A 24,034-nucleotide genomic window follows, 5' to 3' on the forward strand; every position below is an offset into this window, starting at 1 on the left:
TCCCGCCCGAGCTGCCCCTCCTGAGGCTGCGGGGTGGGGGCAGGACCTCCTCCTCCCCCGTCTCCCCCATCTCCCTGGGGGCCGGGCCTCCCTGCCTGGGGAAGGTGGGTGGCCCCCTCTGGGCTCAGGTTCCTGGGCTGCAGTGAGGGGTGGGCTCGACCCCACTCCCATTCTGCCGGAGCCTCTGGGAGCCTCCCGGCTGCCCATAGCCTCTGCCCCTGCTGGGGGCAGGTGCCTGGCCTCTGCCTTCCCGGCCCAGCCCCCTTCGCTGGGGCACAGGTGGCCCTACTGAATGACAACTGTGCATGGCTAATCGGCTCCCCCTCAAAGCTTCCACCTTCTGGATGGCCCCACACCATGGCCACAGTTCCAGATCTTTCCACTTTGTGATGCCTCCAACAGCCTGACGGGAGGCCGGGCGGTGGTGGGGGCTGGCTGTGAGGCTGATCTCCCCTTCCAGCCTTGACCTTCTTCCCCGGGGTCCTGCCCTCCAGCCCACTCGTGCCAGGGTGGGGTGGTTCAGGGGGTCCAGTGCCTGGGCCTGGCTGGCGGCCCGGCGTTTGTGAAACGGCTTGCTTATCTCCTTGTATTCTGTGCTGAGCATTTTATTACTGTGAATGGAAAACAGGAGAAATGAAACTGCTGATATTAGTGATGAGATGCGTCAGGCTCATCAGCTTAAAATAACCGAAGCGAGGCTAGAAACCGCCTGACAGCTGGCGCGGCTGCCTGGCTCCGAGAGACACTCGGCCCGGCTGTGAAGGGAAAACATTAAAGCACTGAAACGGTGGAAAAAGAGCATCAAAGATGATGTCTGCGAGCTGCGGCCACGGCGAGGAAGCTCTCGTTTATGAACAAAGGGCCACTCCCGGGTCTCAGAGATGTGAGGCTATGTGGGTGGCTTGGTGGGGAGGTGGGGGGGCCCAGCTGGCCAGGTGGGCTTGGCGGGGGGCCCCCAGGGAGCCTGGCAGCACCCACTATGCTGCCAGACAGCTAAGGTGGCCCGCAGCAACTGTCTCCTGGCACACCCACCCTCGTGCCCCAATGGCGGGGGCTCTGGGGCTGGAAAACTGTTGGTCGGTAGGTGCCTCCATAGCCCTGCGCCTCACCCAGGCAGTGGAAAAGTGGCTAAGCTGCCCCTGCTGGCTGTACTTGTCCTGAAGGCAGATTCTGGACAGAACCTCCCTCTGCCCCCAGCCCTGTAGAGCCTTGTTCCAACCTCCGTTGAATGCTGTCTCTGTTCCGGGGCAGCAGTGGGCCTTCCTCAAGGCTCTGAGCTTTGTGGGACAAAGCTGTCCTCTGAGGACTGGGAATGCCACTGTGTGGGCTGGAGGGGAGGCTGGGTCCAGGAGGAGGGCTCTGAGACGGGAGATGCTATCAGACCCCTGGAGGTCTCCTCACCACCAAGGCCCTGCCCCAAAATTCCACCTGCCAGGGCTTGGACACGTGTCCCGGAGTAGGGGGTGGGTACAGGGAGAAACCCAGCTTCCATCCTGCCCCTTCCTTCCTTCTCCTTCTTCCACCTCTCTCCTCTCTCCCTGCAGTTCCTCCCTGGCACCCGCTCTCCTTCCCTCTTCCCCTCAGTCCCACTGAAGGCCCCTGGGCCATGGCAGAGGAGACCTGGTGGGGTGGGCGCAGCGTGGAGCCAGGGGACTGTGGCCACTGAGGCCAGGGCTGCCTGACGGTCTCTCCACATCGCCACTCGCCAGAGCACCTGCAAAGAGACACGTGGACCCAGGGAGGGTCTGCAGGGCTGCGAGGGGTCTGGGGTCTGAGCTTGGAGAGCACAGGGCCTAGGCTGAACCTACAGGGTCTTGAGACCCCACTCCGAAGCAGATAGGCGGTCCCAGGGCTCAGGTGTGGGGTGGGGACTCATGGAGCCTGCACCCCAATATCACACTCCAGACCACTTATCGACACCCTCCCCCAAACACATACAGTGTCCCCAACACACATGATTTCCAACACACCACACCCCAACACACACAGTCCCTAACACACACACAGTCCCCAACACACACACAATTCCCAACACACACATAATCTCCAACACACAAAATCCTCAACATGCACAACACCCAACACACACAGAATCCTCAACACACAATCCCCAACACACACACAAAATCCCACACACAATCCTTAACGCATACACAGTTCCCAATACATACACAATCTCCAACACACACAATCCCCCCGCACACAATCTTCAACGCACACACGAAATTCCCAACACACAATCTCCAACACACACAATCCCCCACACACAATCCTCAACACACACACAAAATTCTCAACACACACAATCCCCAAAACATACACAGTCCCCAACACACACACAAAATTCCCAACACACACAATCTCCAACACACACAATCCCCCCACACACAATCCTCAACACACACACAAAATTCCTAACACACACAATCCTCAACACACACACAATCCCAACACACACACAACTTCCAACATACGTAGAATCCCCAACACACACAATCCTCAACACACACACAAAATTCCCAACACATACAATCCTCAGAACACACACAATCCTCAGCACACACACAATCCTCAACACAATTCCCAATACACACACAATTCCCTCACACACAATTCTCAACACACACACAAAATTCCCAACATGCACAATCCCCAACATACACGCAATCCTCAACACACACACAATATTCCCAACACACACACACAAAATTTCCAACACACAATCCTCTGTACACATTGTCCCCAACACACACACAACTCCCAACATTCACAGAATCCCCAACACACACACAAAATCCCCAACACACACACAATCCCCAATACACACACAATCCCAAACACACACAATCCCCAGCACACACACACAGAATCTCCCCCCCACACAATCCCCAACACACACACAATCCCCAACACATACACAATCCCCAACACAATCCCCAACACACAATCTACAACACCCACACACCACAATCCCCAACACACATACAAAATCTGCAATATACACACAATCCCCAACACACATGATTTCCAACACACACAACCCCCAAACATACATGCTCCCCAGCACATGTACTTTCCTCCCACACACATCCTAAGCCCGTGCCTTCCACCCAGTAGGCTTCCACTGTCTTCTGTCACAAGGAGGAAAGGCAGGTGGAGTCCGGGGAGCAGGGTAGATGGGGCTGAGGGGCCCTTGGCTGGCTGGCCCTGCCCACCCCTCCCCCATCTCCTTTTCTCAGCCTTCCTTCCCAGGGAACCTGGACACCCAGGCCCTTCCCCCACCGCCTGCTCCTTCCTCACAGAGGGTCATGCCCCCTCGAAATCACTGGCCCTGGGACGGGAGCAGCCAGATTCAATCCAGGGTGTTCAGTTAAAAGATAATTTACAACAAGCAAAGTTGTATGTGGTTTTTGTCCATTTTCTTTTAGCAACAGGGTCTTGCTCTGCGCCCAGGCTGGAGTGCAGTGGTGTGATCCTGGCTCACTGCAGCCTCGACCTCCTGGACTCAAGTGATCCTCCGACCTCAGCCTCCTGAGTAGCTGGGACCACAGGCATGCACCCCGAGGCCAGCTCATATCTAACATTTTTTTTTTTGTAGAAATTGGGGTGGGGGCAGAGGAGGTCTTTCTATGTTACCCAGGCTGGTCTCAAGCTCCGGGCCTCCAGCAGTTCTCCCACCTTGGACTCCCAAAGAGTTGGGATTACAGGCCTGAGCCACCACACCTGGCTGATGGTTGCATGTTTTGGTTGAGTATTGTATCATTTACAATTGAGATAATTGTAGATTTACTTGCAGTTGTAAGAAATTACACAGATGTTTCCTCATACACTCTTCTCAGTCTCTCTGAATGATAACAGTTTGGAAAACCACAGGACAACGTCACAACCAGGTTAATGACTTTGACGTGACGCCTCAATCTCATCCTGAGTCCCCGTTTCTGGCTAATGTGGGCCTATCAAAGGCTGCACAACGTGGGCACAAGCGAAGGCTCCTGTGTCCCCTGACAGCGAAGCTGCAGAATGTCCCCGTCACCACGGGGTCCTCCGGGTGCCCTTGGCAATACACTCACCTCCCTGCTGGTGGCCACGAGCCTGTCCTCCACCCCCATCACTGTTTCATTCCAGCCACAGCTGTGGGAAGGTGCAGTACGCATCCTTCCAGGATTCCCTGGAGATGCCTCCAGCGCGCGTGTTTCAGCAGCCTGTTCCTCTCTGTGCCGCGCCATCCAGGCTGCGGTGTGAACGTACGTATCACACCACAATTTAGTCAGCCATTCTTCAGTTTAAGTGAGTCTGGTGGACTCCAGTTCTTGGTGACTATGACTAAAGGCCCCGGAAGCCCTCTGTGGGCCAGGGCGCCCAGGAGGCCAGGGGATCTAGGACTGCTTTCCGTGACTGGGGCCTTGCTCTCAGGCGCCTGGAGAAGGTTCCCCTCGCTGGGGGCCCTCCCATGCTCCTGGTCTGAGAAGAGAAACCCTAGAGTTTCCAAGGGGCCTGCACGTCATGACGCGTGGTGCCCGGCACACGGCAGTGATGAGATGGGCCCCGTGTGCTGGAACATGAGCCAGCACCCATGGAAAGTGGCGGGGGGAGGGGAATCCCCGCGCTCGCTCGGGCCAGTGGGAAGTTTCCATCCGCGCAGGGACGGTCCGGGGAAGCACAGGAAACAGCAGGACCATCCCGAAACTGCTTCTGCAGTGGGAGGCGGCGGGCGCCCGGCTGGCCGGGTGGAAACCATGCTGCAGCCGCCGGGCCAAGGGCACCGCGGTGGGGAGGCAGCGCCTGATTCACAGCAATTTCTGAGGTTGGAACAGGAAATGGTTAATAGTGTTTGCAAATAAAAACTCTCTGTTCTATCCTGTTTTCGAAACATTTCCCAGAAGTTAAAAAATAACACCCAATTTATCTGCCCAATTTAAGAATAAACTTTTAAAAAATTGAATGAGATATTTCCACAATTTATTATACACAAAAATAAAAACCGTTGGGCTGTTTGTTAAGGGAGGGTGGTAGGTGATTTCTAACCCCCCCCCCCCGCTGTTTTCTAAACTTTCTAGAATGTGGTTAGTAGTTTAAATGTCAATTTATGTTTTAAATCTCCCAGTGCGTACCCGTATATGTGTGTGTGTAGGTGTGTGTTTATGTGTACTGTATGTGGTATGTGTATTGTGTGTGTTGGTGTGTATGTATCTCTGTTCATGTATATTGTGTGTTGTGTGTAGTATGTGTTATATGTGTTGTGTGTAGTGTACGTGGTGTGTGGTGTGTGTAGTGTGTGTGGTATGTGTGTAGTGTGGTGTGTGGTTGTAGTGTGTGTTGTGTGTGTAGCATGTGTGCTGTGTGTACTGTGTGTGTTTGTGTGTGATGTGTGTGCTGTGTGTGTAGTGTATGTGGTGTGTGTTGTATGTGAGCTGTGTGTGATGTGTGTAGAGTGTGGTGTGTGTGTAGTGTGTGTTGTGTGTGTGGTTTGTGTGATGTGTTTGTTGTGTGTAGGGTGTGTGATGTGTGCTGTGTTGTGTGTGAGCTGTGTGTGATGTGCATAATGTGTGGTGTGTGTGGTGTGTGGTATAGTGTGTGGTGTGTGTGGTGTGTGTAGTGTGTTTGTGTGTAGTGTGTGTGGTGTAGTGTGTGGTGTTTGTGTGGTGTGTGTAGTGTGCATTTCTGTGTGGTGTGTGTAGTGTGTATGTGGTGTGTGGTGGGTGTAGTGTGTGTGTGTGGTGTGTGTTGTGTGTGTGGTGTGTGGTGTAGTGTGTGTTGTGTGGTGTGTTGTGTGTAGTGTGTGTGTGGTGTGTGTAGTGTGTGGTGTGTGGTGTAGTATGTGGTGTGTGGCATTTGGTTGTGTGTTGTGTGTGGTGTGTGTAGTGTGTGTGGTGTGTGGTGTAGTGTGTGGTGTGTGTGTGGCATGTGTGGTGTTTGTGTGGTGTGTGTGGTGTGTGTGGTGTGTGTGGCGTGTTTGGCGTGTGTGGTGTTTGGTTGTGCGGTGTGTGCGGTGTGTGTAGTGTGCGTTTGTGTGGTATGTGTAGTGTGTGTGGCATGTGTGGTGTTTGGTTGTGTGGTGTGTGTAGTGTGCGTTTGTGTGTGGTGTGTGTAGTGCGTGTGGTATGTGTAGTGTGTGTGGTGTGTATGGTGTGTGTGGCATGTTTGGCGTGTGTGGTTTTTGATTGTGTGGTGTGTGTAATGTGCGTTTGTGTGTGGTGTGTGTAGTGTGTGTTTGTGGTATGTGTAGTGTGTGTGGTGTGTGTAGTGTGTGTTGTGTGTGTAGTGTGTGTGTGGTGTGTGGGTGTGTGTGATGTGTGTAGTGTGTGTGGTGTATGTGGTATGGTGTGTGTGCTGTGTGTGGTGCGTGTAGAGTGGTGTGTGTAGTGTGTGTTGTGTATGTTTTGTGTGATGTGTGTGTGGTGTGTGTGTAGTGTGTGTGTTGTGTGTAATGTGCGTTTATGTGTGGTGTGTGTAGTGTGTGTGTGTTGTGTGTAGTGTGTGGTGTGTGTAGTGTGTGTGTGGCATGTGTAGTGTGTGGTGCGTAGTGTGTGGTGTGTGTGGTGTCTGGTATAGTGTGTGGTTTGTGTGGCGTGTGTGGCATGTGTGGTGTTTGGTTGTGTGGTGTGTGAGGTGTGTGGTGTGTGTGGTGTCTGGTATAGTGTGTGGTTTGTGTGGCGTGTGTGGCATGTGTGGTGTTTGGTTGTGTGGTGTGTGTAGTGTGTGGTGTGTGTGGGTGTGTGTGGTATGTGTAGTATGTGGTGTATGTGGTATGGTGTGTGTGCTGTGTGTGGTGTGTGTAGAGTGTGTTGTGTGTGTAGTGTGTGTTGTGTATGGTTTGTGTGATGTGTGTGTTGGGTGGTGTGTGGTAAGTGTGGTGTGTGTAGTGTGTGGTGTGTGTCATGTGTGTGGTGTGTGTAGTGTATGGTGTGTGTAGTGTGTGTGTGGTATGTGTAGTGTGTGTAGTGTGTGGTGTGTGTGGCATGTGTGGTGTTTGGTTGTGTGGTGTGTGTGGTGTGTGTAGTGTATGGTGTGTGTAGTGTGTGTGTGGTATGTGTAGTGTGTGTGGTGTGTGTGGTGTGTGGTGTAGTGTGTGGTTTGTGTGGCATGTGTGGCATGTGTGGCATGTGTGGTGTTTGGTTGTGTGGTGTGTGTAGTGTGTGGTGGGTGTAGTGCGTTTGTGTGTGGTGTGTGGTGTGTGTAGTGTAGTGTGTGGTGGTTTGTGTGTGTGTGGCGCCCCTGCCTTCTCACTCCAGGGCAGTGGGTGTCACTCAGGCCCCTGCTGGTCCCCCTGCTGGGCTCCGAAGCCGAAGCCGGGCTGAGCTGCGGGGGATGCTGAGCTGGGGGCTGCGCAGCGTGAGTGAGCAGCCTCCCAGGGAGGGATCCGCAGCGTGAGTGAGCGGCCCCCCAGGGAGGGATGCCCCGAGGGCGAGTGCAGGAGGTCCTTTGCATTGCTCCTTCGGAATGGCCTCCCCAGCCCCGCAGGACCACGGGTTGGAGGGGAGAGCAAGGGGCCTCTTGGACAGTGGAAGCGCCTGCAGCAACAGAATGGCTGGACAGAGGCTGCGTCCCCAGCTGCCGGTCCTGGGATCCCCGCCCGCCTGGGCAGCGCTGGGGCAGAGCCACACGGAGCCTTGGGCCAGGAACGACCCCTTGCCCGTGGGGCCCGTGGGGCTGCAGGGACTGGGGTCTGCGAGGCGGCCTTGTCCCTGCCGCTGCAGCCACGAGCTGAGGTCTGTGTTGGGAGGGTGAGCCCCAGCACCTGCGAACGGCCACCGTTCTCTGCCCGGCTCCTTTTCCTTCCCGTCTCTTTCTCACTCTGAGCAAGGACCACCATCCCGTCAGCCGACCGGCCCTCCAGCCCCACCGGGACTTGGTGTTTGCTCCTCCCTCGCCGGGAGCTGCTGCCTCTGCTCCTCCAGGCCCAGGCAGTGCATCCGTTCCGGCAGGAGACTGTGGTGGGACTCACCTGAGCTGCAAGTTCTGCTTCCCAGCAGGGAGGGCTGTCCCTGGCCTGCCAGCTTCCCTCCCCAGAAGCTGAGCTCAGGAAGACGAGTACCAGCGTGTGAGGAAGGGGCCCCAGAAGGAGAGCATGTCTGCGGAGAGAGGGAGCGCTAAGCAACCACAGCAGGTGGGCAGCAGTGCTGAAGAAGCACCCGGCTTCCCCTGATAGTTTCTTTTCCCTGTGGTCCGATCTCCCACCCCCATCTCACCCTGTCCTGGAGCCAGCCTTCGGGGAGGCTGGGCAGGGAGCGGGGTCAGAAGGCGTCTGCCCCAGGCCTGGGTCCTAGGGCCTGTCTTTGGAGGGACCACACATGCCTGGCGAGAGGCTCCCGTGGCCGGCTCCAGGCGGGCGCTGATGCAGAAGGCCCAAGGAGGATCCTGCCACATGTTGCAGGGACCCGTGGGTGCTGTGCACACCCTGCCTCATCCATCCCTGGCAAAGAAGAGGGGGTGCTCATGGCTGGCTGATTTGTGAGGGGGCCACGTAAGCAGCTTTTGCAGGGCGTGGCTTGTGGGTTTGGGAGACAGACAAATGGGCAGTCAGACAGAGGCGTGGACAGGATGCCCTCTCTGCTGTCTGCCGCCCAGGCCTCTGGAGGTGTTCTGGGATGGGTCTAAGGAAGACTCAACAATTCTTGAGCGAATAATGCCCGGGCAACCAGCTCCCTGCATTTCATAAGGGCCGGAATTGCCATCCAAAAGGTTATTTTGGGTGACTGTGGTCAGTCATCATTCCAAAGCTTTTCCCTAAACTCAGAGCCAGGTGTGGCCTCCAGGGCTGAGGAGCCTGAGAGGTGGGACTGGCAGGCAGGGCTGTGGCCCCAGCGTGGCAAGGAAGCACCCAGGAAACACTGGCTCTGGGGGGCTGTGGTGGGAGGAGGTCCTCTGCAGGGCCCCTGTGGACCGAGGCTTTTGGAGGCAAGTGGACAGTAGGTGTCTCTTAGACCCCTGCAGGGGCACACGACCAGGACCACAAGGGGCCCACACATGCACAGTGGCCCCGAGCCAACCAGCAAACCCCAGGACCTCAGGTGCAGCCCGACAAGTGAGTTAGGATTGCTCCGGCTAGCTGTGTGATCATCCACGGTGCCAGAGAACAGTGCCTCGAGACCACAGTGGCAGCTGGCTTACTTCTCGTGTGAACAGGAAACCCAGAGGTGGGCGACCCTCCAGTGGTGTGACAACTCCATCTGTCACCACGGCCCCGGGCTCCCGCCTTCCTGCTCCTTGGGCTCACAGCTCCGTGCTTGAGGCGGGTCTAAGACAGGCTGGAGGGCGGCCATCATCCCAGCACTGATGGATAGAAGAAAATGAAGCTGGGATGAGAAACGCGGGGCTTTCCCTGGCAGTCTGGCCCTGTATGGAGGCCCCTTCCCAGAGCACGTCCCAGTGGTTTCCTCTTCTATCTTGGCAGTCACACGTAGCTGCAAGGCAGGGAGATGTCACAGGTTTGAAAGGGCCGAAAGGAAGGTTCAAAAATGAAAACTATGACGAGGCACTTGCTTGCCAGCGTTAGCTGCAGAGTGGACAGAGACAAGGAGATAATGTGTGAAGTGGTAGAAAAATGAGAAGAGATTGTTCAGTGTGCAGGGCAGAGAGATGGCGAGATGGGAGCTGTGAGGAGAGCTGGGCGGCGCGGAGGCTCCCAGGGGCAGATCTGTGCTGAGGTTTCGCAGGGATCGGCTGGCTGTCTCCACGACAGCCGGGGCTGTCGTCCCGCTCCTTCTCAGCTCACCCTTTCTTGTTGTGCCGTGACAGGTGGCTGCCACGCACAGCAATGCTGTTGAATCTCACAAATTAAACAACCCGAAAAGGCATGAGAAGCTGGGCACACACATGAAGTGTTTGTGTAAAGCTCAGAAGCTGCACAGCTAAAGGGCTCGGTGAAGGAGGCATCATAGGTGTTGAAGCCTCAACGTTGTGCAGGCACGGCCAGGCTGGTGGCACCTCTGCCAGGAGGGCAGGGGGTGGGGGTGGGGCCGCGGGCTGAAATCGGGAGGGAACAGGCAGCCGGCTCTGGAGGCTGGCAGAGCGAGGTTCTGTTTCTTCCTCTAGGACGTGGTGACTTAAGACTTTAGAATAATTTGTGAAGCTCTGCATTTATGTTTTAGGCATTTTATGTAAATATTTTATATTTCTCACTAGTAAAACGTTTAAGAGAATACACCCACGGGACAATCTGCAATGATACACGTTCTATAAAGTTCTTCTCAGCTTTGTTTGTGTGAAAAGCATTAGTGCTGTTTGCAGAGAGAAGCTGAGTGAATAAGTTACATGATAGCCACAAGCTGGAAAAATACCAAGTGTTCTCAAGGGATGAGTGTGGGCCACTGCTCCTGATGCGCGATAGAAAGAGACGGCTGTGGATGATTCCTTGGTGTGATGTGTGAAAACACCCGGGCCTCTACACACACGGGTCTGGGGAGGCCCCTGCGTGTCCACCACCACCACCACCACCACCACCTCCACCACCACCACGGTGTGCCACAGGGATGCTCTCTGGGGGGTGGGGTCATGGGAGATTGCATTGTATTGTATTTTCCCTTTCTGCTTCCCATTTCTCGGAGACAAATCTGGTTGCCATGGAGACCATGCTGTTGTCAAGGTGGCTGATTGGCCGGCGCGGGATGCGGGGACGTTTCCTTGGGCCCCCGGCGGGCGCAGCTCTCAGCCCGCACTGCGGAGCCAGGCGGCAGCATGGACGGGGCTCGGGCAGACATGTGGGCCAGCACCTTCACCCTGGCCATGGCCAAGAGGAAGCCCCAGGACGTCTGGGTTCTGCTACCTGAGCACAACCTGGTCCCAGGACGCCTGGACGGCGGTGGTGTCCAGTACCTGCTGGTGGGGCTCTCGAGGTGCGGCCAGAGGTTGGGGACCCTGGGAGAGGCAGGGGGCTGAAGGTGCTTTTCCACGGGACCTTGGGTGGTCCCAGAGGCTGGGTGGGGCTGTCGGGCCTCGTCTTGTCCCCGAGACGGGAGGGTGGGGCTGGGTGCTCCTTCTCCCGCCTGAGCCCCACCGCCTGAGCTGATGCAGGGGTCCCGGGGAAGACATGACGGGTGCCTCATGGAGAGTTTGGTTTCCCACACTTGGCTCCTCGGGCCAGCGCTGCCCTTGGACACAAGCTCGTCTCCTGTTTCCATGGCACTGCTGTGGCCTCGCAGCCATCGGTGCTGACAGGTGGGCCCTGGGGCATGCCGGAGCCTGTGGTCACCATCCGGCCCTGTGCTGCAGACAGCGGGGTGTTCGGCCCTGATCGGGGGCCCGGGGTGGCTGTGGGTCACATGTGAGCCTCACAGGCCATCGTCATGGTTGTGGCGCCGTCAGCGCAGCAGGGCGGGCACCATGCGCTTCTCCACCTGGCAAGGCATCCACAGCTCTGCCGGGCGCCAGCCAGGAGGGGCGCGGGGCAGCTCCACAGCCTCGCAGATGCCCGGCCTGACAGGCCCCCAAGCTGCTGGCTGGTCCGTCCCCCTGTGGAGACACCCTGGGCAAAGGGGGAGTCGTCCTGCCCTTTGACACAGCTCCTCAGTGCCTGAGACCCCTGGGGCCAGGTGTGTGCAGAATCCCAGCTTTTTCAGAAGTTGGGAAAGTAATAACCCGTGTTGGGGTCTGAGAAGGGCTGGGAAGCACATCACTGTTCCCACAGCCAGGTGGAGATGGCTCTGAGCGGCTCCCAGCTGGTGGGAGAGAACTGAGGACGGCTGCCCCAACGTGCAGCCCCAGCGCCTGTGGCTTTGGCTCCTCAGTCCCATTTAAATAAAGTCAGCAGTTCAGTTCCTCCAGCATGAACGTGTCCACGGGCTCTGTGGCCAGTGTGGTTGGAGGCTGCAGGCAGGGCAGTGTGGCTATAGAACATTCTGTCATCCAGAAAGTTCCACCGCATGGAACTGAATCAGAGCCTCTCACTCATGCAGGGTTCCCCGAAGCTCACAGCTGCTTGTGTGGCTAGCAAATGGTCACCGGTCTGATGACCACCATGGACAAACCAATCCCTCCCAGTGCTCTCCCTAAATCTCCCCTCGCCTGGTGACGCCCAGCAGGGCTGCCTGGGCCACGACCGCAGGCCTCCGCAACATCCTTTCCCTCAGCTGGCAGGCGACCTCCTGGATCGCCTCCTCTCAGTCAGGACAGGGACCCCCACTTGCTGAGCCCCCAGGGACAGCCCCCATATGCATGCTTTTCCCCTCCTAAGTGTGTCGGCAGGCCTGCCTCTTCCTGTGTTAACCCCAACTCACAAAACACCAGCAGAGCCACGCAGGCGGCAGGCTGCCGACGCCTCACGGGGGCCGGGCCAGAGCGGGTTTTGTTGAAAAACTGCTGAGAGGAGGTTTGCTTTGCTTCTCAGTGCTCCACACGAGGGGGCTGCAGGCTAGTGTGCATGGGCCTGCTTTTGCCTGTGTGTGGCCGAGGGGCTGGTGGTTTCAGAGCCTCGGCACAGGCAGGAGCAGGTGCTAGGCTGCCTTGGCCGCGGCCCTGGGTGGCTGGTAGGTGAGGTTTGAGGTCTGAGGTTTGAGTGTGGGATGTGAGGCAGGGGGTGGCGAGGCGCTGGGGTCGGATGGGCAAGGAGGCTGCAGAGCAGAGTGCGAGGGCCGGCTGTGGGGCCTCTTTCTCCTGCACTCACACACACTTCTTTCCCCCCTGCAGGCTCCAGTGCAGTCACTGTCCGGGGACCTGGGACTCGGCCCATGTGCACGTCCTCTTCCACCTGTGGTGGGACAGGGCCAGCCGCCGGGGGCTGGTGAAGATGCGCATCTGGGGCCAGCGGTGCAGGCTGTGCTCTGCTCCCGGGGACTGCCAGGTGAGGCCCCCAGGCGAGCAGCCCTTCCTCAGCAGGCTGGTCTTGCACATCCTGCAGGACTGCTACGGGGATGGCCTCGGCCCAGCCCGGCACCCCAGGGAGGCCTATGAGGGCTGCTGTGAGGCCTGTGAGCTGGGGGTCTGCTTCCTCCAGAAGGCCCCAGACCCTGCCTGGAGCGCCAACACCTCAAAAGGCAACTTCCCCGCCACGGCCTGGGGTGGCACTGGCGCCGTCTCCAGGGGCAAACTGCTGCCCACCCCTGGTGACGACCTCGGCAAGGGTGGCGGTGTCATCGCCATCCCCTTCTCCCTTGTGGGCACCAGCAATGACCAGGTGCCCATCGCTGAGGGCCCTGCCACCCCTGCGGGGGACTCTCTCCCTGTGACCGGCAGCCGTGGGGCCCTGGTCATCGGCCAGGGCTTCCCGGTGGCCATTGGAGACCCCCTCTTCCACGGCCCCGGCCTCCTCGGCAGCGGCATCCAGACCTTCGAGCTCAAAGGCTTCCTCTTCAAAGGCCGGGGCTCCCTCTGCAGCCCCGTTGGCGTGGCCCAGGGCTGGGGCCCCATCTCCCTCAACAATGGCCTCGTCCCTGCGGGGAAACACACGCCAACCGTGTTCTACTGCGTGGGCCTCTCGGCCAGTGGGGAGGGCTCCCTCACCTTCCCCTCCTCCCTCACCAGCATCTTCACCAACACCCTCTTGGAGGCCACTGACGGCCCTGTGGCCACTAAAGAGGCCTCCGTCACCTTCCCCTTCATCTTTACTGATGTCAAGGATGCCGTTGCTGAGGTGGCTGAAGGCAACGGGAAGGAAGGAGGTGGCCAGGGCCTCGTCCCTGCGGGTCACGACCCCCTGCCAGAGACCAATGCTGGTGGCCTCCCCTCCCAGGTCAAGGGCTCCCTTGCCCGCTCCTACCCTGCTGATGTGCAAGGCACAGACTCCTTTACTGACATCACTGAAGGCAAAGAGAAGGGAGGTGGCCTGGTCACCGCGGGTCACAACGCCCCTCTGGAGGTCAATGCCGAGGGCCCCATCACGGTTAGTGAGGGCTCCATCACCATCCCCTTCTCAGTCTTCGATGTCATAAAGCGCAAGGGCGGTGGCCACGTTGCCTACGGCCCCCAGGGCAATGGCTGCGTCTCCCAAGGCTATTACCAGAAGAGGCGGCTGAGGTCCAGGTTCCACAAGGCCCGCTGTGGGTGCCGCCGGGAGGAAGACGAGCGCCCTGGCCGCGCCTGCCGCAGGCCGCACGCCGAGCCCTACGAGGACTTCTGGATCTGGGTGTCCATGACCGTGTGCGTCTTCTGGCTGATGTGCATGTGTCGGCTGAACCCCGGGATCTACCCACAGCAAGTGTGACGCCCCGAAGTTCAGGCAACCCTCGCCTCTGAGACCCCGCCTCGCCTCTGGAACCCCGCCTCGCCTGTGAGACACCCCCCCAACCCCGCCTTTGAGACGCCCGCCCTGCCTCCGAGGCCCCGCCCCCGCCTCCGAGACCCCGCCTCTACCTCTGAGACCCCGCCCCGCCTCCTAGACCCCGCCCCCGCCTCAGAGGCCCCGCCTCCACCTCCAAGACCCCGCCCCCGCCTCCGAGACCCCGCCCCAGCCTCCGAGGCCCCGCCCCCGCCTCCGAGACCCTTCCTCACCTCTGAGACCCCGCCCTGCTTCTGAGACCCCGCCCCCGCCAGCAGCCCAGCCCCTCCTGTCTCTAGCCCCTGCTGGTTTTGTGGGTCTGCCCTGAGCTGTGCCTGTGTGCTCCAGCCTCTTCCTATGTGTGTAACTCCAATAAAACCAAGCAAAGCCAGCCACGCAGCCCTCCACCCAGGGGAGGTTTCCAGGTGAGAGAAACCTGGGCCGGTCCTTCTGTCCCTCCACCCTGCAGGGGCCTCTCACGCCCACCGCTTCTTCCCCTGGGGAGAGCTCCCTCTTGGGGATTCCAAATTCCTGGGCATGTGTGGCTCCTGGGAATAGGACAGGAAGCTTTGGCTCCGGCTCCGTGTCAGGTGCAAATTAACCTCCCTCCTGTGTGGACCCAGGGGTCTTGTGGAAGAGGCCACTTACCTCTCTCCAGGAAAGACTCAAGCCCCCGCTGAGACTGGCTTGTCACGCCCTCCCTCTTTCCTCCAGCCTCAGTGTAGCCTCTGGAGGGATCTTAGCACCTCTCATCCAGAGGGTGGGGGGCCACGGTGGGGCTCTGACCCTGTCTGGGTTTGAGAAATTCTATCCATTGCAGATGACAGAAAACTCTCCTGTTACTCAAAGCCACACACTGGATTTTCATTTTAAAAGAGCCCAGTTTCCATTTCCTAGGGGCGGGGGTGTTGGGATACCCGGCTGTCCCAGCCAGGTGGGAGCCTGACAGTGGCAGTGTCTGGGTCCGACTGTCCCGCCTCTCAGGCAGGGTCAGCCCTGTGGGTCCTGGGAGGTTGGGAACTGCCTGGGGAGACCCTGGGGTCTGCGACTGGGGAAGCCCTGCCCTGTAGAAAGAGGAAACCGCGTCCAGGGCCCCTGGTGGGGAGGGGTCCAGCCCAGAGATTCTGCCTGCCAGGCTGGCCTGGACCCCTGGGGTGTGCGGGGGAGGCGTGGCGGGGGGGGCGTTCTCCCACACAGCTGTGGTGGGCTCGGATGCAGGTGGTACGGGGGCTTCAAGGGAAAGCAGCAGCAGAACCTCTTGTCCCAACCCAGCACCCTCTGCTTACTGGGCACCAATGGAGACCCCAGCAGCCCCAGGAGGCTCCACCCTGCACAGAGGCTGGAGACAGCAGCCAGCCTGCAGGTGACACGGATGAGGGTCCAGGAGAAACCCGAATCCAGGGCCTTGGGGGCCAACTGCAGGGATGAGGGTCCCAGGAGAAACCCCAATCCAGGGCCTCGGGGGCCCAACTGCAGGGACGAGGGTCCCAGGAGGAACCCCAATCCAGGGCCTCGGGGGCCCAACTGCAGGGACGAGGGTCCCAGGAGAAACCCCAGTCCAGGGCCTCAGGGGCCAAACTGCAGGGATGGGGGTCCCAGGAGAAACCCCAAACCAGGGCCTCTGGGGCCAACTGCAGGGACGGGGGTCCCAGGGGAAACCTGAATCCAGGCCTCGGGGGCCCAACTGCAGGGACAGGGGTCCCAGGAGAAACCCCAATCCAGGGCCTCGGGGGCCCAACTGCAGGGACGAGGGTCCCAGGAGAAACCCCAATCCAGGGCCTCGGGGGCCCAACTGCAGGGACGAGGGTCCCAGGGGGTGCAGGGACCAGCTCCACAAGGTCGGTGGGCTTCTCCCTGTGTGCGGAGACGAGAGAGTGTAGAAATAAAGACACAAGACAAAGAGATAAAATAAAAGGCAGCTAGGCCCGGGGGACCATTACCACCAATGCGTGGAGACCGGTAGTGGCCCCAAATGTCTGGCTGCGCTGTTATTTATTGGATACAAGGCAGAAGGGGCAGGGTAAAGAGTGTGAGTCATCTCCAGTGATAGGTAAGGTCACGTGGGTCATGTGTCCACTGGACGGGGGCCCTTCCCTGCCTGGCAGCCGAGGCAGAGAGAGAGAGGAGACAAAGAGAAAGATAGCTTATGCCATTATTTCTGCATATCAGAGACTTTTAGTACTTTCACCAATTTGCTACTGCTATCTAGAAGGCAGAGCCAGGTGTACAGGATGGAACATGAGGGCGGACTAGGAGCGTGACCACTGAAGCACAGCATCACAGGGAGATGGTTAGGCCTCCGGATAACTGCGGGCAAGCCTGACTAATGTTAGGCCCTCCATAAGAGGTGGTGGCGCAGAGTCTTCTCTAAACTCCCCCTGGGAAAAGGAGACTTCCTTTCCTGGTCTGCTAAGTAGCGGGTGTTGTTCCTTGACACTTTTTGCTACCGCTAGACCACAGTCCGCTAGGTAACGGGCGTCTTCCCAGACGCTGGCGTCACCGCTAGACCAAGGAGCCCTCTGGTGGCCCTGTCTGGGCATAACAGAAGGCTCGCACTCTTGTCTTCTGGTCACTCCTCACTATGTCCCCTCAGCTCCTATCTCTGTATGGCCTGGTTTTTCCTAAGCTATGATTATAGAGCAAGGATTATTATAATATTGGAATAAAGAGTAATTACTACCAACTAATGATTAATGATATTAATATATAATCATATCTAAGATCTATATCTGGTATAACTATTCTTGTTTTATATTTTATTATACTGGAACAGCTCATGTCCTCGGTTTCTTGCCTTGGTGCCTGGGCGCACACAGGGGAAACCTGAATCCAGGGCTTCAGGGCCCAACTGCAGGGATGAGGGTCCAGGAGAAACCCCAATCCAGGTCTCAGGGGCCCAACTGCAGGGACGAGGGTCCCAGGAGAAACCTGAATCCAGGCCTTGGGGCCCAACTGCAGGGACAGGGGTCCCAGGAGAAACTGGAATCCAGGGCCCCAGGGGCACAACTGCAGGGTGGCAGGAGCCCCACACGCTGACTCAGAGGGCCCAAGCCAACCTCGTCCTGGGATGGGTTTTGGGAATCTGCTTTCCTCTAGTGGGGCAGGGGCTCTGGGGAGCCTCCTGGGTGGGCAGCTTGGCCGCCTCAGGCCGACAGCAGGTGCCCCTCCCCACCCCTTCTGCCCAGCACTATGGGGCGGTGGTCTCAGGGGCTGTGGGCAGGGGAATCACAGCAGCACCTGGGGCCCCAGGCAGGGGGCACAAGGCCCTGACCTTGCCCTTCTCCCATCGCCTGCCAGGCCACCTCTGGCTGGGAGCTTGCTGGGGCCCAGAGGGTAGGTGAGTTCTGGGGTCCAGGGCAGGGAGGGCGCAGGGAGGCTCTGTGTTCTGGATCCACGCCCCTGCCTTCAGCGCCACCCACCCCAGGAGCCTGTGCACAGGTGTCCCCATATGATCACAAGAGGGGCCACCCTGCAGTGACCTCGCTTGGTCGCATGGCTACTAAAATGTGGCCACCTAAGAGGAAGAAGGGAAGGCTGGCACCTTCGCTACAACCCACCCAGCTCAGCCTTCAGGTTGGCTCCCAGCCCACCCCTGCCGTCGGGCAGCTCCCAGCATCTGACCCTGTCGGGACACAGGACACGACTTGTCACCTGGGACCCCCTTCCCTGCAGGCCCTGGGGGTGGGGGGGCAGCCTCAGCAACGGTGGGAGACCCCCACCTGTCGCAAGGGGCTTCCTTTTGTCTGCCTCGGGGCTGCCCGACACTCCTGCCCTCGGGGTCCTTCCGCACCCTGCCAAGGGGCCCTGAAGGCTGCAGGTGCCCGCCTGTCCTAGAAGAACCCCCTCAGGGCTTCCAAAGGTACCCGGGATCCCCCAGCTCCCCGGCCACCGCTCAGCTCCCTGGCCTGCTTGACCTCAACTGCCCCCCACCCACCTCCCCGACCTCCCCAGGGCCCCTACCCCGCCCTTCGCCCCCCACCCGCCATGCTCCTCACTCCCCACCCCCTTCCCACCCCCTTCCCGGTCTTTCTTTCCTACCCCTCCCCCGACCCTCCTTTCTCGGTCCTCCCAGCCCCCTCCCCGTCCCTCTCCCCTCCTCCTGTACCTGTCCAGCGCCCCTCTTTCTCTCTTCCCCTCCCCTTCCTCTTCCGGCTCCCCCCACCCTGTCCCTCTCTCTGCTCCCCTCCCTCTCCTGGCCGCCCCCCGACCCCATCCCCCTCCTCGCTCCCCTCTCTCTCCCGGCCCACTCCGCGCTGTCCTGCGGCGCCCCCGTGTGGCCGCTGTGGGGAAAGAGCAGACCCTGTTGTCGAGGGAGGCCTGGGAGGGCGTGGATCTCTGGGGCCGTTTCCTTGTCCTCATTGCTGTTGAACTGCTTCTCGGCTTAATCAGATGAGTTGTTAAAACTAACAGACTACCCATCATCAGCATTGTTACCATTGGTTTCATTAGTAATTGTATTTATTTAATTAATTGTTACATTCACTAGTAAAAATGGGAGCTAAGGCAATGCGTGCACTCACCGGCGTGCGGCTCACCGCTGTGAAGGCAAATGCGGTACTGTGAGTGCTGAACGCACCGCCATGGTCGCGGGAAAGCCCAGGCACAGACACCAGCTCAAAAGCCAAGGGTAGGCCTGGGGTTCACATGCCAGGCAGCAAGCTGAACTCGCACCTTGAGCCCACACCTGAGCCCTCATCTGAGGCTGCACCTGAGCCCACACGGGAGCCTTAACCTGAGCCCTCACTGGAACCTGCACCTGAGCCCTCCCCTGAGCCTATACCTGAGGCTGCACCTGAACCCACACCTGAGCTGTCATCTGAGGCTGCACCTGAGCCCACACAGGAACCTTAACCTGAGCCCTCACTAGAACCTGCACCTGAGCCCTCCCCTGAGCCCTCATCTGAGGCTGCACCTGAGCCCACACCTGAGCTCTCATCTGAGGCTGCACCTGAGCCCTCACCTGAGCCTACACCTGAGGCTGCATCTGGGCCCACACCTGAATCCACATTGGAACTTTAGCCTGAGCCTACATCTGAGCTCTCGCCTGAGTCTCCTATATGGTTTGAGTGGCCAGGTTGGGCCTAATTAAATATGAGGTAGCAGTAACGACTTTAGGCAACTGAATTATTAGTAGAGATATTTAATATCAAAGTCAAAGAAGATGAAGGGCAGACACATTTTTAATGTAATTGCTATTAGTTCAGCCAAAGTTGAGGGGACTCAAAGTGTGAATAATTTTCTGAGTTAAGGTACATTTCCTAGTGATGGGGGTCAGCTCATCCAGGGTCAGATGTGGTTCCCGCTGAAACCAAGTCCACCCAGAGCATGTGAGGCTGAGCACAGGCTTGGGGTTCCTTGGGAGGGTCTGGCGAGAACTCTGACAGCAGCTCCCATCACCCTGTGGTGGATAAAGCGAATGCCGCTCTAAATGTCTGGGGTCTGTGCTGATTTATGTAGCTACCTGTTGCAGGGTTGGGTTAGGATCAGGTTGGTTACCCTGGACCCTGGGTGTTCAGGTGGACAGGCAGGCCTTGGCCTTGGACAATGGCTAGCTAGGGTGGGCTGGAGCTGCTTTACCTGCAGCTTTGGCGAGGGGAGCAGGAGGCCAGGGAAGTCCCCAGGAGGAGTGGCCACATGGTGATCCGGGCCCCGGGCTGGCTGGTAGGTGGAGGGTCACACCACCTGGGCCTCAGTGAGGTCCTAGCTGGAGCAGAGGTTCGGGGATCTCCTTCCCTTTCCTTCTGGGGCCTGGGACTTTGCACCTCTGTACAGGAGAGGCAGCAGAGGGCTGGGGTCCTGGCGATGCCTCCACTCTGCCTCCCAGCCTTTGGGGAATGTCTCCACCTGTTATGACAAGTGTCCCTGTTTGCCTGGGACTTTGGGGGCTAAATTGGAGGGCTTTCTCTTTTTCCCCAAGTTCTCCAGCACACTTAAAGCATCCGCCCACCCAGCTACACTCCTAAATTTTTCCTTTGATGCCCAGGGCCAGGCATCCTATGGGCATTTGATTACAGATGTCTGCAGGTGGCAATCTGAGTGCCTGTATGCTACTCCTGTGGGCAACTAGCACCCTGGTACCCCTGGGAACAGAGAGTGAATGCCTTTAAAGCTAGTTGGAGCAGAGAACCAATTCCAGACACCCAGAGACATTTAGATAACTCATTACTAGGGTCCTGGCCCTGGGATCACTCCCAGGACTAGTTCTGTGTCTGTCCAGGTGTGATCCAGGAGTGCAGTGAGGGATGTGGATGTGGGATTGGCACAGGACTTCTGCCAGCAGAAGAAAGGAAGGGAGGGGAGGGGAAGAGAGGGCAGGGAGCAGAGGGGAGGGGAGAGGGGAGCAGTCTTTCCAGCTGGGGCTGGCCTAGGCTGCTGGGGTCATTTGGGAAGAAAAGGTGATTTGAACTCAGGGAGACTGAGGGTGCCCTCGGGCCAACATCTGAGGACAGTGACAGGGGTTTCCTTGCTCCACAGCCCCAGGTGGCCTTGGTGGGTGCAAGGCAGAAAATGACCTTTTCAAGTCCAGTTCCAACCCAGAGCTGGTTCCTAGACCCAGCGCCGATCAAGGGGCACCAGGGAGGCAGCAGAGGTTCCTGCAAATCCAGTGCAGAGTGACTGCCAGACACCCCACATCCTTTTCTCAGCAGACTGAAGGCCACCCCACACTTGGAGGAGCCCGGGTGAAGCACCTGGGGAAGACCCTCAGCCTTGGGAGAGTCCCTCCAGGGGTCAGCACGTGGGCTACCCCTCGGGGTGCGGCTCATTTCGATGGAAGTTTTATAAGAAAAGGCGCCCTATAAGCACCCCTTTGGGAGCCTCGTGTTACCCCCAAACATATACCTCGCTTTCAGGTCAGAAGTAGTGAAATGACCATTGCCAATGCAAATTGAACTGTCTTAGGACACACGGGGGAGGTTAGGGCCTGCTGTGGGGCCTTATGGTGGGCCCCGAGGGACCCCGCACACCTGTGCCCACCTCCCAGGTCATTGCTGGGCCGCCTGTGTCCCCTGGGAGGCTCTGCCTCGGGGAGCCCTCTTCCCATGCTCCGAGCAATGACTTCCAGGCCTCCCTCAGCATCAAGAGGAGCCACGTCTTCTCCTTGTGACCTAGCAGTATAATTCACCCTAAATAATGGCAGAATGGGCTGTGTGTAGTCTTTAAAAGTCAAAACAATTTTGCACACAACAGGAGTCATTCAGCAGTGGCTAACACTGCCCTGACCTGTGTCGGCACTGGGCTCCAAGGTAGACCTCCGCACGCATGGGGTTAACTAGGCCCCCATGACCATTCCTGGCAGGAGGGGCGGGACAGAGGACTGCGTTATGTTTCTTCTAAAAGAAAATCATGAAAGTCACACACTCCAGGCGCCACATTTATTATAGAGGAAGGGAAAGCAGATGAGCGGGCGGGAAGACTGGCGGGCTTGCCACGCCCAGGCAGCGCTGGTCGGGTTTCGGCTTCTTCCGCCCCTTCCTTTTTCTCTGTGCATCCTCAGTGACGCGGGGCACAGCTCTGCCCGGGGGCCTCCCAGAGCCCACCTGGACCCCACACTGGGTCAGCCCTGGTGCGGAGGAGGCCGCTCTGGGTGGGCACGGGGGGCAGCACGCGTTAGGGGGCTGGACAGGGGGGTGTCCATGCGCGTGAGGGCGCTGAGCAGGGGCGTGGCCATACGTGTGAGGGGGCCGGGTAGGGGCGTGGCCACGAGTGTGAGGGGGCTGGACAGGGGCGTGGTCATGCGTGAGGGGGCCGTGCAGGGGGCGTGGCCACGAGCGAGGAGACACAAGGGGCGTGGTCACGTGTGTGAGGGGCTGGGCAAGAGGAGAGGCCGTGTGTGCGGGGGCTGGACGGGGGCGTGGTCATGTGCGAGGAGGCTGAACAGGGGGCGTGACCACGTGGAAGGGGGCTGATCGGAGGTGGGGCCACATGTGAGGGGGCTGGGCAGGGGGTGTGGCCACGTGTGATGGGGGCTGGGCCGGGGCGGGGCCACAGGTGTGCTGGCTCTGCTGTGGGCTTCCTTCCCTTTCCTCTGCGCCTTCACTGGGGCCCAGCCAAGTAACTGAATCCAGCCAGGAGCAAGGGCAGACGCTGGCACAGGTCCTGCCACTGTCCCCAACCTGGGTTTCAACACAGCTGAGGCCTGGCATAGTCTTTCTGGGCGCCTCTGGCTGGCTCGGTCTGAAAGGTGGGACAGATGCAGCTGGGGCCTCCCTGGGTGGCTCCCGGCCGGGGAAGTGAGAAGCCCTCCGTGCAGTGTCTCTGAAGCAGTCCCAGGCCAAGGCTGTGGCATGCTCGGTGGTGCTGTAGGCCCAAGATGTTTATGAGTTGAGGGTCCCCGGGGCCGGGATTCTGATCCCTGGTGATAGGTGGGTGGGAGGAAGTCCAGACGTGTCCTGAGTGGCCATTCCTCACATTGAGGTGACACCGCCTCTCCAAACACGTGACGTGGCTGGAAGCAGATGCTGCTGTCCTGTTCTCCCTCCTCTCTGTCCCTGCCTGGGACATGTGGATCTCACCCCCACCCACTTTCTTCTGGCCTCTGTCCCCCTGCCTGGGATACGTGGGCCTCACCCCCAGTCTCCTTCTCGCCTCTGCTCCCCGCAGGCGCGACCAGGTCACAGTCGGCACCAGAAGTTTGGCAGATCTCAGTGAGGCGTTCGTTTGCATTTCCTTGTGACGGGTGAGTTGAACACCCTTTCATGAGTGTATTGATCACTGTGTACCTTCCTTGTGGAAATGTCAGTATTTAAAGTCACAAATCTTCCTCTAAGACTATGCTACAATTTTTTGTAATATTTTGATGGATATTTGAAATAAGTGCTAATTTTCTTTGGATTTCTTCTTTGACGCATGATTTATTTAGGAGAATCTCTTTATTTATGCATTTATTTTTGAACCCCCTATTCTGAGAAGCATATTTAGAAGAGTATTGCCCACTTTCCAAATATGTGGAGAGTCTAAAAGGGATCTTGCTATCACTGATTTAATTCCATTTTGATCAAGGAACAAACTGCAGGATCTCACTTTTTAAAATTACGGAGACTTATTCTTACTGTTTAACATAAGCCCTATCTTCGTAAATGCTCCGTATACACTCAAAAATTACGTGTGTTCTGCAGCTGTGGGGTGGGATGCTCTCCAAGAGTTAATGAGGTGCAGCTGGTTGACGTGCTCTTTAAACCCGCGAATCCTTCCTGTCCCGTCTGCTGTGCTTGCAGTCCTGAGAGAGCTGTTACATCTCCAACTAGGACAGTGAATTTCTCTATTCTTTCAGTTCTGTCCGTTTTTACTTTGTGTGTTTTGAAACTGTTATTATCTTTTTAGGCATTTAGGATTTTTCTGTGATCCTGACAGTGGCTGACCGTGGTGTCATCATGGAATGTCCCTCTTTATCTTCAGGGGTGCTACCTGGTCTAATGTGAGTGTCCCAGGGCTGCTTTCTTATGCATAGAATTGGCGCTGTGTATCTTTTCCTTTTTCTATTCTTTTTTCTTTTTTTTTTTCTTTTTGAGACGGAGTCTCTCTCCATCGCCCAGGCTGGAGTGCAGTGGCGCGATCTCGGCTCGCTGCAAGCTCCGCCTCCCGGGTTCACGCCATTCTCCTGCCTCAGCCTCCCGAGTAGCTGGGACCACAGGCACTCGCCACCATGCCTGGCTAATTTTTTTGTATTTTTTTAGTAGAGACGGGGTTTCACCGTGTTAGCCAGGATGGTCTTGATATCCTGACGTTGTGATCTGCCCGCCTTGGCCTCCCAAAGTGCCGGGATTACAGGCATGAGCCACCGTGCCCGGCCACTTTTTTCCTTTGTGGTTTTTTTTTTTGAGACAGGGTCTCACTGTGCTGCCC

At 58.0% G+C, this 24,034-nt stretch overlaps 1 protein-coding gene across 1 annotated transcript; it reads left to right on the top strand.

The window, feature by feature from the left end:
- The first annotated feature begins 10,673 nt into the window (after positions 1–10,673).
- Positions 10,674–14,255, top strand: RTP5 (receptor transporter protein 5 (putative)). The gene is made up of 2 exons (XM_054479006.1): positions 10,674–10,835; positions 12,625–14,255. Exons 1-2 carry the CDS (start codon positions 10,678–10,680, stop codon positions 14,135–14,137), a joined length of 1,671 nt encoding a protein of 556 aa, XP_054334981.1. The 5' UTR covers positions 10,674–10,677; the 3' UTR covers positions 14,138–14,255.
- Positions 14,256–24,034: the final 9,779 nt, after the last annotated feature.

This window comes from Pongo pygmaeus, chromosome 11 (genome assembly GCF_028885625.2).
Source record: "Pongo pygmaeus isolate AG05252 chromosome 11, NHGRI_mPonPyg2-v2.0_pri, whole genome shotgun sequence".
NCBI lineage: Eukaryota > Metazoa > Chordata > Mammalia > Primates > Hominidae > Pongo > Pongo pygmaeus.